The following is a 17,397-nucleotide window of genomic DNA, read 5'->3' on the forward strand; positions in this document are numbered from 1 at the left end:
TTTTAACACAGAATTTGATTGCAAGTTGACATAATGAAAATATAATTTATATGTATTAATCTAATCTAATAATTAAAATAGTATTCATTTAATAAAAAATTAATTTTTAAATAATAAAATAAAATCTATATATTACTCAATAGAATTATAAAAGAAATCGTTCAGGGAGCAATTAAAAAAATTTATTTTAGTTTAAGGGGGTATTAAGGAGTCATTAAAAAAAATTTCTTCAGGGGGCTATTCAAATTTTTCAGGTGGCTCGATCCCCTGCGCCCCCCTCTAGCGACTCCACTGTTAATATAATTAGATGCAATTTTTTTTACATGCAATAGAAGATTAGAAAAAAGAATTATTAGGATGCAACCTTAATTGATATGCATAAATTAATTCCTTTCTGTCCTATTTATATTCAATTACGTTTCAAATTATCCTTCCTTTCAATGCTATAATTTTCACTTGAATTATATTAGGCACATAATTAGTTATATGTATGCAATAATTTATTAATTTATTTAAATATATTTGTTAAAAGGATTTGATCTCATTGACCAAGGAACTGACTCAAACCAGGGATGGTTTAATGGAAAAGGAAGAAGAGATCTCAGAATTGAAGGCCGAAAGAAATAATACCAGGGCAAGTTATAGGCTTTAATTTTTAAATATGATCAACCTAGATATCTCAATTTTAAAGAAGGAAAAGATATACCCAAAATATCAATTAAATGAGCGCTAAAATTTAGAGTTTAAAATGACTAATTTTTAAATCAATATTTCCATTTTCATTCTTTAATTTTTGTTTACATTAACTACAGCTGCTCTTAGAACACTTGGAATGTTTGGTATCCCGTCACGAACGTTCTTTGCGAATGACGGTGGTAAAGAGACAAGCCTCTTCTCCCTCTGGCGTTTCTTCCGAAGTCGAAGTACTTAAAGCTCTCAAATCCTTGTTTGAACATCATAAGGCCCTCGATGAAAAGGTTAAATGGCTATTTATATAGAGTGTAAAACTTGCTCTTCACAAGGTTGCCCCTAATTAATGACAAAACTAGTTATGACTATCTTCTTATTGGCTGCTAAAAAATATACTACATTTCCTAATAGCAGCATATCATTAGAATGAGTTTGGAACATGATCGCTACTCTGATTTTCATCTAAAAATATCAGATTGGATCATCTGGAAAACCGGTAAGGATGTAAAGCAATATATCTATGATAAAAAGAATAATCTTATAAGTGAAAATAACAATTAATGTATTTTTCAATCAATAATAGAAATTCAAAAAAAATATTTAATACTCGAAAATAGTGGTATTTTTGATAAATAAATTTTTTTTTTCTAACATGAAATTTCGATAAAATGGAAGAACTTTGATTGGTAATTCCATGACAAATCAACCACGGCCGACCCCCTTCGAAAATTGGTAAGTAAAGAAAGGTCAATGTAACTAAGAAATAGCCAAATTTTTGTCTCCTAACATTTATATTTTTGAAGTTATTAAGGTTCAAAGTGGCAAAATGAAGTATTTTTACCATTAGCGTCAGGGATCCAAACCGAAACGAATATCGGTTCAGTTCGGCTTCAGGTTCGGGTAAAAATAACGGTTCAAGGTTCAGGTTCGGTTCGTAAAAAATTAAAATATTGGTTCGGTTCTAACCTCTAAGAACCGGTTTGAACATTTTTGTATCCATACCTACATTCGTATCATTAATTTAAGAAACACATTATAAAACCTTCATTTTTTTAATTGCACATTATAAAATAATATTTAATTTATAAATATAAATAAGAATAAGAATAAGAATATCAATGATTAATTTTAATATGAACAATATTTTACTTAATTTTTTTTTATTAAGCCGCACAATTAATATATTTTCAAAATTCGTCTCACTCAAATTACACTATGAGGAGATAGTATAGATTTAATTGTTGAAAAGCATCTTTCCACACTGACTTGGGTAGCCGGCACTGCCAATATGATATCAGATTTGATGTGTTATTTATAATAATATTTTGGATTTAATTTTTCTCTAGGCATTATAATTTACAAGCTTAAAATATTTTAAAAAAATATTGTAAAATGACAATATACTAAAGTTTATAAAAATTATGACCGACACTTATCAATTGTGATTGATGATAATCTTTAAAATAATTTGAATGCAATTGAAATTTTTTCAATATACTAATAACTTACATATTGTTTTATAAGCATAAAATCATGAAACTCGAACCGGTTCAGAGACATTATAGCGGTTCAGGTTCGGCTAGATTTTTTAGCAGTTTAGGTTCGGTTCAGGTTCGATAAAAAATACAGGTTTTTAGCGGTTTAACAGTTCGGTTCTAGTTCAGTTTGGATCCCTGCCTGCCTTCATTCAATTTAACATGTCTTAAAACCACATAATTGTAAATAATAAATATAATATCAAAATAACATACAAAGATTTTACTTTTAGATAAAAAAAATTGTTTTTCCAATTTCCAGCCATTTTATTTAATATATAATATAATGACTAAAAACAATTTTTTGGAAATAATACGACCTTCAATTTTTAAATTTTTTTTAGTAGACATTACTAAACTATTCCTTTATATTTATAAAAAAAAATTGGTCTGGGACGCGGCCATCTTCATTTTCAAAATAGATAAAAATGTTTAGAAAAGTGTATTATTTTTCCGAAAGGGGACATCTTTGTATAAAATTATATATTAATCAGTTTTTAATGTTTTCTTGAACTATTTGATATAATTTAAAGGATTATTCATCTTGCAAGTGAAAATAACAATAAATGGGGCTTTCATTCAATTATAGAAATTGTCTATCGATATAGAAAAATCAATTTATTACTTTTATTTATTATAAAGTTTTTTGCCCATATAACATATATTTAATGAATATTAATAAAATATATTTAACCAAGTTTATAGTTCTTGAATGTATGAATCAGAATCTTGTGCATTTCATATATAGAATATTAAAAAGTAAAGATTTGATATAATATCTAACTACTTTTAAAAGATTCTAATTTTTCTGTAGCGCATTTACTTTCTTGTGACGACAATGTATAACTACGGCCAGTGCAGTTAACTGTGAAACTAATGTTGAGATATGACATTTTGGCAATTAAAGAGTGTCGTCTATACTTGGAAATGTAAAGGAATTAGAAGGTCCGGATTGGTGTAAAAACTTTATATATATTTCTTCCTGCTTTTAATTTTTCCCTAAAACAAAGGCTAACTACCAATTAGAATCATAAACACATGTTATGTATCCTGATATTTCTCCAAAAATTTACTTTCATCATTATATGATAAATATTCTATAGTGCTTTCTATTGAATTGGAATACATTTTACTTTTAAATTGATGTAGACTTGTTGGAATCACGATGTGAATTTTCTGTGTTCCAGGTATAGGCCTAGTTTTTGAAAATCTTTCCCTGGGTAATAGTTCTTCCTAATCATAATTTTTTTGGGTCATATATTCAAAATATATGCCATTAATATTTTCTTTAGCGAACTCGTACAATACATATGATGTGGTTATTTGCGTTGAGTAAGGGCTAACTATCTCTAGCGGCTAATCTTTAACAGTGCCACCAATCCCATCTCAAACACTTTTACCATGTGCTATAGCAGAAAAATGTCATTCCGCTTGTACCTCGAAATCTATCTCATGATGGCAAATATTAATAAAATTTTTGCGATTTTTATACTGTGCAATGGGTCCATCGAAAAAATAAAAAATTTCATTTGGCATACAAATTTTATTAATTAAAAATTTTACCAATGTTTTTTGGGAAAAATGTACTGTTATTGTATTGTGTTGCAAAGATTCGGATATCATTACATAATTTAGGCAACAAATATTGGCAAAATTATCTTTATAATATATAACAAAAGGGTGAACAGTGGATTGAGCTCTATTCCAATGATAACTTTGTACTTCATCCTGAAGTATAAAGCTATAGTTTTCTTAAAAATCACATAAAATTAAATATTGGCCTTCGTATGATACAACGATTGTTGCATTGAAATAAAAGAATGGGGTAATAAAGATTCCATTTTTTCAAAAAAGGCATTGATAAATTCATCTACTGGCTTGGTTATTGTTTCAAGAGTTCTATCTACGGATAGCCATTGTTTGTATGTTATAAATTCGATGTCCTTAGAACGAGACAATATTTCTAATGTCGCGTAAATGTGTTGACCCTGGACAATTATCACATTTGCCAATATAACAAGATCGGAGGCAGATTACAAATTATTAAGGGTAAAATATGTTTGTATGTTTTAAAGGGCAACATATCATTGGATAAATTGGGAAAGATCCAATGATCATTAATTTAAAATTTTGTGGTAGCTGCAAACACATTCATTATGTGCACCTCTACCTCCAACGAGTATACAATTTTTTAAGCGAATGTTTGCAAATTTCTAAAAACCAATTTTAACATCAGGCCTCATTTCTTTAAAAAATATATTAATTTCTTTCAAATTATCTAAAATTAATCTCGTTTGTATGGTATTCTTTTTTCCGTCTTTGGTCAAAATCGAAACGCAATCTTTCTTGCCTGGCATGATTCTGCTTATTTCGTCCGTACGATAAAATTCTTGTACAATTTTAACTGTATATTCGTCCATAGTTTTTCCAGGCTTGGGGTTAGGTGTTGATAGAAATCCCTTTTCCGCTATCAATATTTTAGCTTGTCATGCCATGTATTTTATTGTATTAAATTCATTCATTATTTTGGACACTGTCCAATTTTCTGGTAATATCGGCAAAATTTTATATTTATAAGTTTTAGATAAGAGTGGGATTTTTTTAAAATATTGTTTAGAATATCATCATCTTTATCGATAGTAGCTGGCTCAAAATCAATTTAATATTACAACATAATAAATACATTTAAAATCTAAGAAATGTACAACCATGAATGATATTTCATCCAGATGATAAGATGATATATGTGATAAACGGAAAAACTCCCAAGTGAAATGATTCATTTGTAGACCCTGATACAAATCATGAAGAGAATCCCACTATGTGGGGAATTTTCAATAAAAGAAAGGTTAACCGAAAAAGGATATCCTATTTAAAAAAATTAACAAGATTTAAAAAAGCGATGGAGTCTCTTTTAGATAAGATGATGATATTATAATAAATATTAAATAAAATTCCCACCCTTATCTAAAACTAACAAATATAAAATTTATATGATATTTCCGAAAATTGGACGGTATATAAAATTAAAATTGAATTTAATACAACATATTACATAGCATAACAAGCTATATTACTGATAACGGGGAAAGGATTTTTTTCAACACCTGATTACAAGCCTGGAAAAACTATAAACTTTATACAGTTAAAATTGCCATAATGTTATTATAGAGACGAAATAATCATGCCAGGCGAGAAAGATTACATTTCGATTTCGGCCAGAGACGGGAAAAAGAATACCATGCAAAAAGATTAATTTTAGATAATTTGAAAGAAATATATATTTTCTTAAAGAAATGAAGCATGATTTTAAAATTAGTTGTTAAAAATTTGCAAGCCTTCGGCCAAAAATTTGTATTCTCGCAGTTGAAAGTGGTAAGCATAATGTTTGGTATTTGCACTAAAAGGTTAAATGAATGATCATAGGATCAAATTTGCCGAATTTAATCAAAGATAATATTAATAAAATTTTTATACTGTGCAGAATTTTTTTTATTTGACATACTAAATTTATTAGTTAAAAGATTTCTACTAATGTTTTTTGAAAATTATATACTGATATTGTGTTATGTTGTAAAGATTCGGATATCATTATGTAATTTAGGCAACATATATTTGCCAAATAATCTTTATAATAAATAACAAAAGGGTGATAATAGATTGATCCCTATTTCAATGATAGCTTTGTACCTTATCCTGAAATATAAATTTGATCTTTAAAAATTACATAAAAATAAATATTGTCCTTCGTCTAAGTTCCATTTTAGATGGTTTTAATATATAGATTGTTGGGTTGAAATTAAAGAATGAGAAAATAAAGACTATTAGAAGAATAAAACCATATTTATATATTATCCGCCTAAATGCGTTGATCATGGATTATTCTTACATTTGCCCAAATAACAAGATGATTGAGGCGGATTACTCTACTGATTTGTTGCCTAAATTTCGTTATGATATCAGAATCTTGACATCATAATAGAATATCAGTAGGGGAGAACGGGGTTATATTGTTTATAAAAAATTGAAGTGCTATAAAAATTAGATGAAGCAATTTTTCCAAAATGTTTAAACGTACTTTTATTCTTTACATATATCTTTACGGTAGAAATCAATCAAGAAAAAAATCTTAGTTTTTTATTAATATAAAAATTTTAAAAAATGAAAATTTGAGAATTAGAAAAACACCCGGGGTACCTATTACCTTTCACGTTGCTTGTCATAGTGCTTCTTTATTTTTAAATAAATTGCCAACAATGTTAAATTTACCAGATTCACCTATATTATATATATTACCCGGAAGAGCTTGTTATTACTTAAAAATGTCATATAATTTACGAAAAATAAGTCATGATAAAATTGAATTTATTTTATCATTTAGAATTTTTAGTCTGAGTAACATTTATAAAAAACTTTATTAGTAAAAATGTAAAAAAAGTTACTTTTGACGTTTTGAAATTTAAATTTGATTTATAATTTCTCATGAGCAATTTTGGGCGAATTTTTTAGATCTCTTTAAGCATATATAATATTTGGCTTAAAAATCTCAAAGTTTATTAGTTTTTTTAATCATTTGAGAAGGAATTACCTGCACCGGGATAACACTATCCCCGTTTAAATTTTTTTAACTAAAAAATTTATCGGATGGATCCGCTGTTTTATTAATTATATGCCATCATTAGATAGATTTTTGTTTATAGGCGGAACAGCACACGAGAAAAATGCTTGTGAAAGAATTGATGGCACTATTAAAAGATTAGCTACTAAGGCAAGTTTACAAAGATTTTACTCACAGAAAATAACAACACCATGTGAATTGTATGAATTCGCTAAAGATATTAATGGCATATATTTTGAATATATTACCCAAAAAAATTATTACAACGAAGAAGTACTATTAAGAGAAAGATTCTCTAAAATTAGACCGAAAGTTGAAACACAGAAAATTCACGCAGTGATTCCGTTCCATCTACATCCATTTAAAGGTAAAATGTAAATTCAATACTCGATGATTACTATAGAGGCAAGTCATTAACGTTGGGTCCAAGATAACTAATATTCGTTCAAACACGATACTACCGAGACATATCATTAATTTTGGGTCAAGATAACAATATTCTTTTAAACTCGATGAAGATTACAAAGGCAAATCATTAACCTTGGTTAGAGATAACTAATATTCGTTCAAACTCGATGCTACGGAGACAAATTTAACGTTGGGTCCAGGTAACAATATTTGTTCTAACTTGTTGAAAATTCGCAGGCAAATCATTAAAGTTGGTTCAAGATAATTAATATTCGATCACAGCCAATGCCCACTTCAGCGAAACTATCGAGATTTTGAAAAGGAAACCACTATACTATCAAAGATATGGGAAGGAAGATAAATTCATTCTTGTGAAATATTATGGAATTCTATATTATTCAGAATAAGGAATCGAATGGGGTAAGTTAAAGAAAAAATATATATTCTAGAAATTTTTAATCGTATTTGATGGTTAAAATAAAATAATTTGGAATTAATGATAAATAATAATAGACTCAATATAAAACTGAATATTTGACACGATAGAAAGAACCCATGATGAATTAGATTTCTAAAAGTATGCATATTCTAAAGTTACAACGGGGCCAACAATATGGGGGGGGGCGAATGAGCTCATTTATGGAGGGCATGTCATATTATTATTTATTTTTAAAAATTATTTTGTTTAATATTTATCAAATTTATAAATAGTCACGCGATTTTATATATCACGTGTAGAACTCGTGATCTCTTTGTCCCCAAAAAGGATTAAAGGGACTAGATTTTATAATTATTATGACTTTGACTTTTTGTTTTTTTTGTAATTATATATTTAGTTGGCGAATAAAATTTGGAGTTGAATATTTATTAATTTTAGTTTTGAGTTGTGTTGGTAAATTGAATGAGTTACTAAATTGCGTTGTATGGGTTGGTTTTTTTTTATTGTATATAATTTTCACAAACATTATTTACGGATATTATAAAATAATTTAATACGATTGATTTTCAATAATTCGATCTGATAATGAATATAAAATTATTCTACAAATAATGTATATTTTCCTTATTCTGCAGACTTAGACGTAGTGAAAGAGAAGATGGTAATTCTAGTTGCCAGAGTAGGGTATACTTTCTTGGTATTCACATTCGTAAAATACGAATCGAATAACGAATTAATTTTTAGGTATAACATTGTTATTTTCACTTACAAGATGAATAATTCTTTAAATAATAAAAATGGAAAGAAATTATTAACTACTGAAGTAGAAATAAATAAATATAAAAGATTTTGTAAATATTGTTTATAAAAAAATTCATATACAAGTTTCTAAGCAATCTATAAGAAAGAAAGGGCTTAATTTCTTTATATTATATTTCTTTTAATTTTATGAATTTCATAATTAATTTAGAAATAATTGACTATTATGAACAATTTATTATATTTTTAACTGCTTTAATATATTTTGTACTTAAGTTTATATATCTTTAACAAATTACAAATTATCTAAATACATCAATTAATCATCATACAATTAATCATATTATCAATTACCTTTAAGATTAATTGATTCTATTACAAATTTTTATAAAATGATAATATTGATGAATTATACGTTTGTATTTTTTCATTAAATATTCTACATTATTATTTTTGATATCATCCGATACTGTGTTAGTTTCGACTTTGGTAGCGGCTGATAGGATGGTATTGTCTCTGGTTTTTAAGGATTTAAAATGAAAAATAGAATTTATAAAGTTATAATTTATTCCCAACTTGTATAAATCAGATTTGACTTCATTGAAAATTAATTAAATTTTATCATTCATTAAAGTTCGATGGAATAGGAAGAACTTTGCAAGGAATTTTTTCAGTATTATAGATAATTATAAAAAAATTAAACATTTTGTTGTTAGATTATTATTACAGGTATCTAGCTTGTTAAATTCATATTTGTTCGAAGTAATTAAGGCACAATATCATCTTTAGGGTTCATCTCTGTCCCATTACAATTACTGACAAAAACCTTCCAGAATTAATTTTAAATATGTATTTTATTTATTATACAACCAATATTGGATCGAAATTTTGTAAATCATTTACTTATTATCCTTCGTTTTATATATTAAATATATTTGTATAAGTATATATATTATATTAGGTATAGTATAGGACAATTATTAGTAACTAGGACTGGGAACAAATATTATAAAGGCACATGATTAACGAATTCTAGAATATTGGTATTAAACAATATTTTATTGTTTTGGTAAAATTGAAATTATTAAAAGAATATAAATAGTGTTATGAAAAATCTTAATTGTATTTTTAAATAAACAAAGAAAGAAAACCATGAAGCATTACTGTTTAAAAATTTTATTAAAACGAGGATTCAAAATTATATAAAAAATTTATGAAGTGAAGATGAAAAATTTGATTTAATTATAAATTTTTTTGTATCAACTAATCAAATAATAAAAATATAGATTTTAAACATTTTATTTAACCCAAAAATATAGCAAAATGAAAGAAATATACAACTATCTATTTGCATAAAATACAGTTCTAAAAATTGATCGGAATTTAATATAAGGATAAATAATTATATGTATTTGTATGTGCTCTATTATTTGTATGTCTTCATTTAATATCCAAAATGAACAGATGAAAATTTTTTTCATATGTAAAAATTTTGCTTCCATAATAACAGATCAGGCAGGTAACCATCAGAAATTTGTTCTCGTTATTATTTTAACCATATAAACCCACACCCTACCCCTCCTAATATGTACAATATGTTATTGTAGACAATAATTTGAAAGAAAAATAAGTAAGGTTAATAATTTATAACGACTATAAATCAATATTTTTTTAAAAAAGCATTTTTATGAATAAAGTGATTAACCAAAATTAAACTTATAAAAATTTAACATAGCCAAAAATCTACAATAAGTGGTTCTAAAGATCTCTAATAAATTTATGGCGGAAACCCCACCTTATAGCGTCCCTCCCCATAAAAAAATCCTAACAGATAGTGGATTAGTTACACTAATTTAATATTGTATGTAATAAGCGTAAGTGGGAGAAAGGAAGAAATAAAAAATAAAGAGTGACATATTGATCTACGAAAAAACCAAATGATTTTATATATTTATCTTTTTTTTTTACTAATATTGGTATTGTGCTTTATATTATTTTTAAACAATATAAATATATCGGTATTGGTCCCACCCATACTAGTAATCCATATTTATTGGTTTATATATATGCATAGAAGAAATAGAATAAGCATGTATTTCAATAAGCAAATCTAAATGATTGACAAAATACTATTTTCTCCAATAAGCAATGAGATTTGGATACTTTTTGAAATTTTACTTTTCAATCGAACTGAACATACCTAACTGCCTTAATAATGGATCCGGGCATGAGCACATTTATGTTATCCCATTCAAAGGCCTGGGTCTCTAAGCCCTTAAGAACTTAGTTTTGCCTTAGTTAGGTTTAATTGAAAAAGCCCTACCAGACACCTTCGATGCTCCAATCCCTCAGGCTCTAAAATCAGGCACTCTTACATTGTTTATACATTCAGGGCACAGTAATAACACTATTCACATGCCGAAGGTATTCCATCTACTTCTTGTTAGCCTCCCTCAATAAACGCCTGAATGGATTTACCCAGGAAAATAGAGAAATTTCTTGCATGGGATTTCTTCTGTTGTCTCAGGGATATACAAATATTTCAAAGGTGAGAAGTGTGATAAATTTCGTCACCTTGAACCAAGATACCCTATTCCGTCCAATAATTTAAACTATGCCACCGATCATTCGTTCCAAAATTATGTTTATTTCAAAGATAAGGTTGCTGATGCTTGCTAGAATAACCAAGAGAGACATACTACATAAAAACTGTTAGCCCTAAGTTAATTACCTATTTGAAATAATAATTATAAAATATCACATTTATTTTTATGGGTTCATATTCATTTTTTGTTGATATATAAGACCATAATAGCAATAACCGGAAATTCCATTGGTATAACTAAATTTAAAATCTTAGCAAAATATTTTTTAAAGAAGTTTACCGAAGGTAAAACTTAAATTATACAATTTCATAAAACAAAAGAGCCATACAATTTTAATTTTGCTAAATTGCGATAAAGTAAAATTTATTCACATATTTTACAAATTTAAATAAAAGTAACTAATTCAAATTTAGCATTTTCAATATTTTTATTCTAAAATTTAGGTGAGAGAAAAATTACGGATAGCTTTGGAAAAGGTGGTATCTCTCGAGGAAGAACTTAACAGAGCCAATCAGGAAGTTATAAAATCATATATTTTTAAATCATCAATTATTTATAATTAATTGGTGTAAATTTCAATATTTTTTTCATTAGAGATTTGCACGGCCAGCCTAACCCTTGATCCTTAAATTTTTTTATTACAGGCCTTGATAACACGATTAACTGGTCGATTTTGCAAAATATTTCATGGGTCAGAATTTGGCTAGTTTTTTAAATCGAAGAATTAAGCTAATTTATATATTTTCCTTCATAACAAATTATTTCGAGCCGGGCAAATATACAATGTTATTTTACGAGATGGACCAGGTAAAAAATACTTGCGGACCTGGCCATAAAACCTTTTTAACGGCCCAACCGCGCCAGCCTCTAATTGTAATATATTTTGTCTGCTTAAATTAAGATAATTGTTTTTATTTTTTAAGGGTTAGGTAATTTAAAATATATTAATTTAATCGATAAGACATTTTTAATTCCAAATCTCTAATATAAATTCATGCCTACTTTTATAATGGGTTATTTTGAGTTTTATAGGCGCGGCATTTTAAAGGTTAATCTGATTTAGCCGATATCTAGTTGATATCAACCAATGAAATTTTTAATAATTATATTATGGGGAAAGGATTAAAGGAAATATAATAAACCATATATACATCAAAAAATAAATATACATAAATAATTGGGGGCTATTCCGATTTAAAAAATATATATTTAAAAAAAATATTTCCGTATTTCGGTATTAATATTGTTTTACTAATAAAAATTTTACACCGATCGGCTCCACCAATTTATCATATCGGCTGATAATCTATTGCTTAGAAATACGAATGATACGGCCAATCCGATATTAAAAAGGGGTTATGATTTTATGGACAGTAAATTTAAGAATGGGTATTATTTTTATTATCAAAAATATAAACAATTTAGGCAATATTTATAAAATATTGAACAATAAAAAACAACAAAGTCAGTAGTTGTTTAGTATTAATACATATCTTTTTATTATAAGCCAAGTATATTATATGAAAATTAACATATCAAAAATGAGTTGCATTATGGAATCACAAATTTTATTACACTGAATCTAAAAATGGAAAAATATCAATTGAAACTTACATGTTACTGTAAACAACCCTTTTTAAGTATTTATACAAATATTTATTTATTATAAGTTCAAGTTATCAAGTATATTTTGTTAAAATTAACATATCAAATATATAAAAAAATTAGAACAAATAAAATATCAAGAGTGAGATCCATTATGGAATTGTAGTTTGTATTGTGCATTTGTGTCAAGCAAATCTAAAAAATAGAAAATATTTATGTTAAATACTAGGAAAAAATTAGAGCTGTGCCGATATTAAATATCGATCCTTTTACTAAAAATGCAATTCTTAAAACTTTTGAGTAATGAAATTATGAATTATTATTACATCATATTTATTATTTTTTTAAAAAATATTTAAAAAAATAAAAAATTTTTCGAGTTTCAATAAGGTTCTATATTACATTAATAATATTTTCTAAATAATTTTTTTTTAAACAATGCAAATTTTATTTATTTTTTTAAATAGATTTTAAAAGTTTTTTTATAAAAATTTATTTTTAATTTTTTTAAAAAATAACACCAATTTTATAATTTATACTTTAAATAAAAGAATTATTTTAAATATGGTTTCTGAATTATGGTTTTGATGAAGATAAAGAGAATTTTGCAAAATGCGTTATCTGCGGAATTCTAATTTCACGGGGAGGAATAATGAAAAATTCATTTAATTCAACAAATATTCGGAAACATTTAAAGCGATTCCATCAAACGGAATTCGAAGAGCTAATACAAAAATAACGAGAAATATTAGAAAAAACAAATCGAAAGTCAGCCAACAATATCAGCCATTCTTAATAAAACTAATATTTGGAAATATTCTGATCCTTTGCCTGAAAATCTAGAGGCTCTTATATTTATTTAAAAAAATCTAATATATTATAATTTTATATGTCAAATATTACAATTTTATAAACCAACATAAAATGGATATATTATTATATTTATTTTATCTATTATAATATAATTTTTTTATAATTATTGTTGAAATAAAAAAATTAAATTAAATGCATAATTCTTTTGCATAAAAAATATTGATTTCTTAATTACATATGGTTCAAAGAGGGGTGGTGAAAAATCAATATAAATATCGGATCGGGTTTTAACTAATATCGGATCGGATCGGTGAAAAATATGTGGATCGGCACAGCCCTAGAAAAATAGACCAGGAATTCTAAACTGTAAAATGATAAAAGAGCTTAAATAATTTTTTGACTACATAATAGGTAGTTATTTATAAACCTCATCTTTTTGTTGACACTACTAGATGATTTGATTTTAGAAGTATTTACTGTTGTCATCGAAAGATATCCCTTATTTAAAAATTTTTATTATAATTCTTGCATGTTTTTTCTCTCTCAAAAAGATACATCGACTGAAGGAAATAAAACGTGACACTAATGGTCATGACAAATTATCGGTTATGACTTCACCCGATGGCACCATTTCTATAGTCAATTCCGATTATTCCATTTTCGGGAATAATGTTTTATCGAGCGAATGCGACACTCCTACACCGAAAAACTTTTCTGAGCCAAGCACCCCCGTTTATAATAAAGTATAAAATGTAGTTGTATATAACGGTTTATAAAGAATATTTATTTTTTCGAATGCATATATGTTTTATATTATCTATATGATTTATTTGAATCCTATATTTTACAGGAAACTCAATTAGATAGAGATATTCGCGACGAAGAAGAAGTAAAAACTTTGAAAGAACAAAGCGCTATATTCCAACGAGAATTGAGAGAAGTTTTATGGCTATTATAAATGTTTTATAAATTTTATTTTTCAAAAAATAATTATTTATCTTATTCTATAAATATCACATGATTTAAAGGTTTTAATCTTAGTTTACTCTCCTTCCCTAAATAAATCATTCTTAATTATGGGCGCCCATGGAATAGAATTTTATTATGGCATTCGCCATAAAATCTGTCCCCTTCTCATTTCCACTAGGGTAATCACATTCATACTCTCATTTGCAGAGATCTGCCCAACTGACCATTACAACTAATATTATTTCAAAAAAGAACCGGGCTTAAAAATAAAAAAACAACTCCAAGCTGGACCTATAAATATCGTTTTTTTAGTATATCAGGACTGGTCGATTAAAAAATGATATAAATTAATCAATTGAAAAATTTTATAATTTATCGTTTAACATTAATTTGCTTCTAGGGTTAGCAAAAATCATGATTTTTTTGATAAAAATAAAGAAATCTATTAATTTAATTAAATCAGAATTTTTTGATTTATATCAAATTTTATAATAAAATGATAATATATTTTTAAAAATATCCTGGAGAAAAATAACTCATAAAGGGAAGTGATGGAACTGGCTTTCATTTTATTACGTTATATCTTTTTCCCTGAAATATTTATTAACAAACCATTGTTAAATTAATTAGCAATATTTAATTAACAATTTTATCAATATTTAATTTTTTAAAAATCAGCTTTTCTGCTGAGAGCGATTGGTCTAATTTTTTTCGAAAAAGTCCACCAAATTCAGCCTAAAATTATGATTAAATAAGTCCGGTCCTGTCTGTGCGATTTGTCAGATTTTTTAAAAAAAATTGCAAAATGAGTTGTTAAAAAAATACAATTACTTTGATAGGCTAAATTTTAAAAATTATAGGTGGAATGTATTTGCCATAAGCAAAGTTTATTGTGTCACATGAATGCTAAATAATAGCTTCTATTAATAATATCAATGTTTATATAATGTAAAATAATTAAAGCTCTTGTTGAATTTTAAAAATTATGACAAAATAAAGGAATTTTAAATTTGAAAGTATAATTTTTAAAAAATTATAAAGATCGTTTAAATGTTGTATCTTAAAATAGATTTGAAATTTTGAAAAAAATCAAATTCTGTCTAATATGAAAATCAATATCTGAAAAATTTACCCTGTCATAAGTTTTACTTCTGGCAGGCGAACTCGGACAGATCTTTACAGAGCACTATTACTTATACACTCCACTAGTGTTGTTAAACTGCTCGTTGAGGCGATTTTAAAAACGGCTTAGGAAAATATTGCCTACGCCTCTAGATTTTGCTATAGATGTCTAGACATTTGTAACAACTATGAGCAAAATCTTCAGGCTTGCGTAATATTTTTATTAATAAAATATTGAGTTAGCCGTTTATAAAATCGACATAAAAATGCAGTTATGAACTGGGATGAAAGAATAGAACAACCTTATCTATTAGCAGTAATAGCAATGTCTTACCCATCTACACATGTTGTGATCTATTGCCTCCCTTCAAAAGGTTTTTAAACCTGAACCTCTTAAATTTTAATAATGAACTTAATTAATAAGTTCGATACTCCGGTTAATACATCAGAGCCAGACTTATTTTTTCAAATTCGCTCCAGGCCTATTTATATATAAATAACGGTATGATTTAATTTTTATTTCGTTAAAAAAATAATACCGGGGGTGAACCTTTTTAAAAAGATTAATTTATACATAAAGATGTACATTTTTTTAAAAATTTTATCACTACAAACCCATATTTATAGAAATGAACCTCTATTTTATTTTTATTACCTAGAAAATTTATAAATGATTAAAGTTATAAATAATTATATGATATTTTTATTATTCTCTAATTAAAATGTTAGTTATTTGCTTAAAGTCGTGATTTATATAATAGAAAAATTGATTTTTATAAAATAAATCACAATTTTTGCCCACCCAGGGAGCATAGCACATTATCGGGGTTCTCCATTTCAACTTCTTCTAACATTTGGTCTATAATAAAATGAAATTTGTCAGGTAGTCTTATGAATCTTTTTTTTCGTTAGCTCTCATATTTTCATTATTCTTGTTCATTTAATAATATAATAATTTTTATATTAGTTAATGTGAATCAGGAACGTTGTGTTATCTTAAAGCGCTAATTGTTGCTTTTTGTCCATCCATGCCTATAGACCCTGAAACTATATTGGCTTGCCAATGATTTATTTTATGGTCATTCAAACTTTATTTCGACAATTATTTCTATCTTTTTCACTTACATATTTCAAAACAAGTATTTCTAAGCCCATGCCATCATAACTATCCTTTATTAATTTCTATCTTTTCATTTTTATCCATTCTCCCTTATTCAATACAGAGCTATTCTCCTTTTCTCTGCACCTTAATCACATCAAGCGATCATCCCTACATCCATACTCATTTACGTGCTTTTTACTATCAAATCTACGTAACAGCTAGTTATATTAAATTATCAAATAGAAATTCCTAATATAATCAAAATAATTTCGGATTTAGAATAAATATATTCAAAAAATATTTTAAAATTTTCTCATTAATTTTCCTCAAAGTCATTGGCACAAAAACACGATCAAGAAGAAAGGATAACCACTCTAGAAAAAAGATACCTAAATGCGCAACGAGAATTGACCCATTCCAAAGAAACAACAGAAAAACTAAAGGCCGAGTTAATAAACAATCAAGCTTCATTGAAACAAGTATAAAAATATTTAGTTATTGAGCACAAAATTACTAATATTATTTGAATCCCATTACTTCTATAATCTATTTTGTAATCTTGGGTCACAATATAATTCTTAGACCGAAGATCAACTCAAAGCTTTTAAGGAAAAATTAGAAATATCCGAAGATAGATTGTCACAATTTATTCTTAAAGCCGAAGCCTTACCCACAATGGAAGCAGAATTGGCTCAAAGATTGGAAGCACTTTCCAAAGTACTGATATTCTT

At 26.5% G+C, this 17,397-nt stretch overlaps 1 protein-coding gene across 4 annotated transcripts in view; it reads left to right on the forward strand.

Annotated features, from left to right (window-relative positions):
- LOC135931500 (liprin-alpha-2-like) overlaps positions 1-17,397 on the forward strand; it is a 100,108-nt gene that overhangs the window by 34,252 nt on the left and 48,459 nt on the right. For all 4 annotated transcript variants that reach the window (XM_065468661.1, XM_065468662.1, XM_065468664.1 and 1 more), the window contains exons 2-8: positions 533-634; positions 813-977; positions 11,499-11,573; positions 14,025-14,216; positions 14,324-14,413; positions 16,999-17,145; positions 17,249-17,383. In XM_065468661.1, coding sequence (XP_065324733.1) covers positions 533-634; positions 813-977; positions 11,499-11,573; positions 14,025-14,216; positions 14,324-14,413; positions 16,999-17,145; positions 17,249-17,383 — 906 coding nt within the window. The remainder of the gene's footprint in view (positions 1-532; positions 635-812; positions 978-11,498; positions 11,574-14,024; positions 14,217-14,323; positions 14,414-16,998; positions 17,146-17,248; positions 17,384-17,397) is intronic.

The sequence above is a fragment of the Gordionus sp. m RMFG-2023 genome, chromosome 1 (assembly GCF_954871325.1).
Source record: "Gordionus sp. m RMFG-2023 chromosome 1, tfGorSpeb1-WG-v2, whole genome shotgun sequence".
Taxonomy (NCBI): domain Eukaryota; kingdom Metazoa; phylum Nematomorpha; class Gordioida; order Chordodea; family Parachordodidae; genus Gordionus; species Gordionus sp. m RMFG-2023.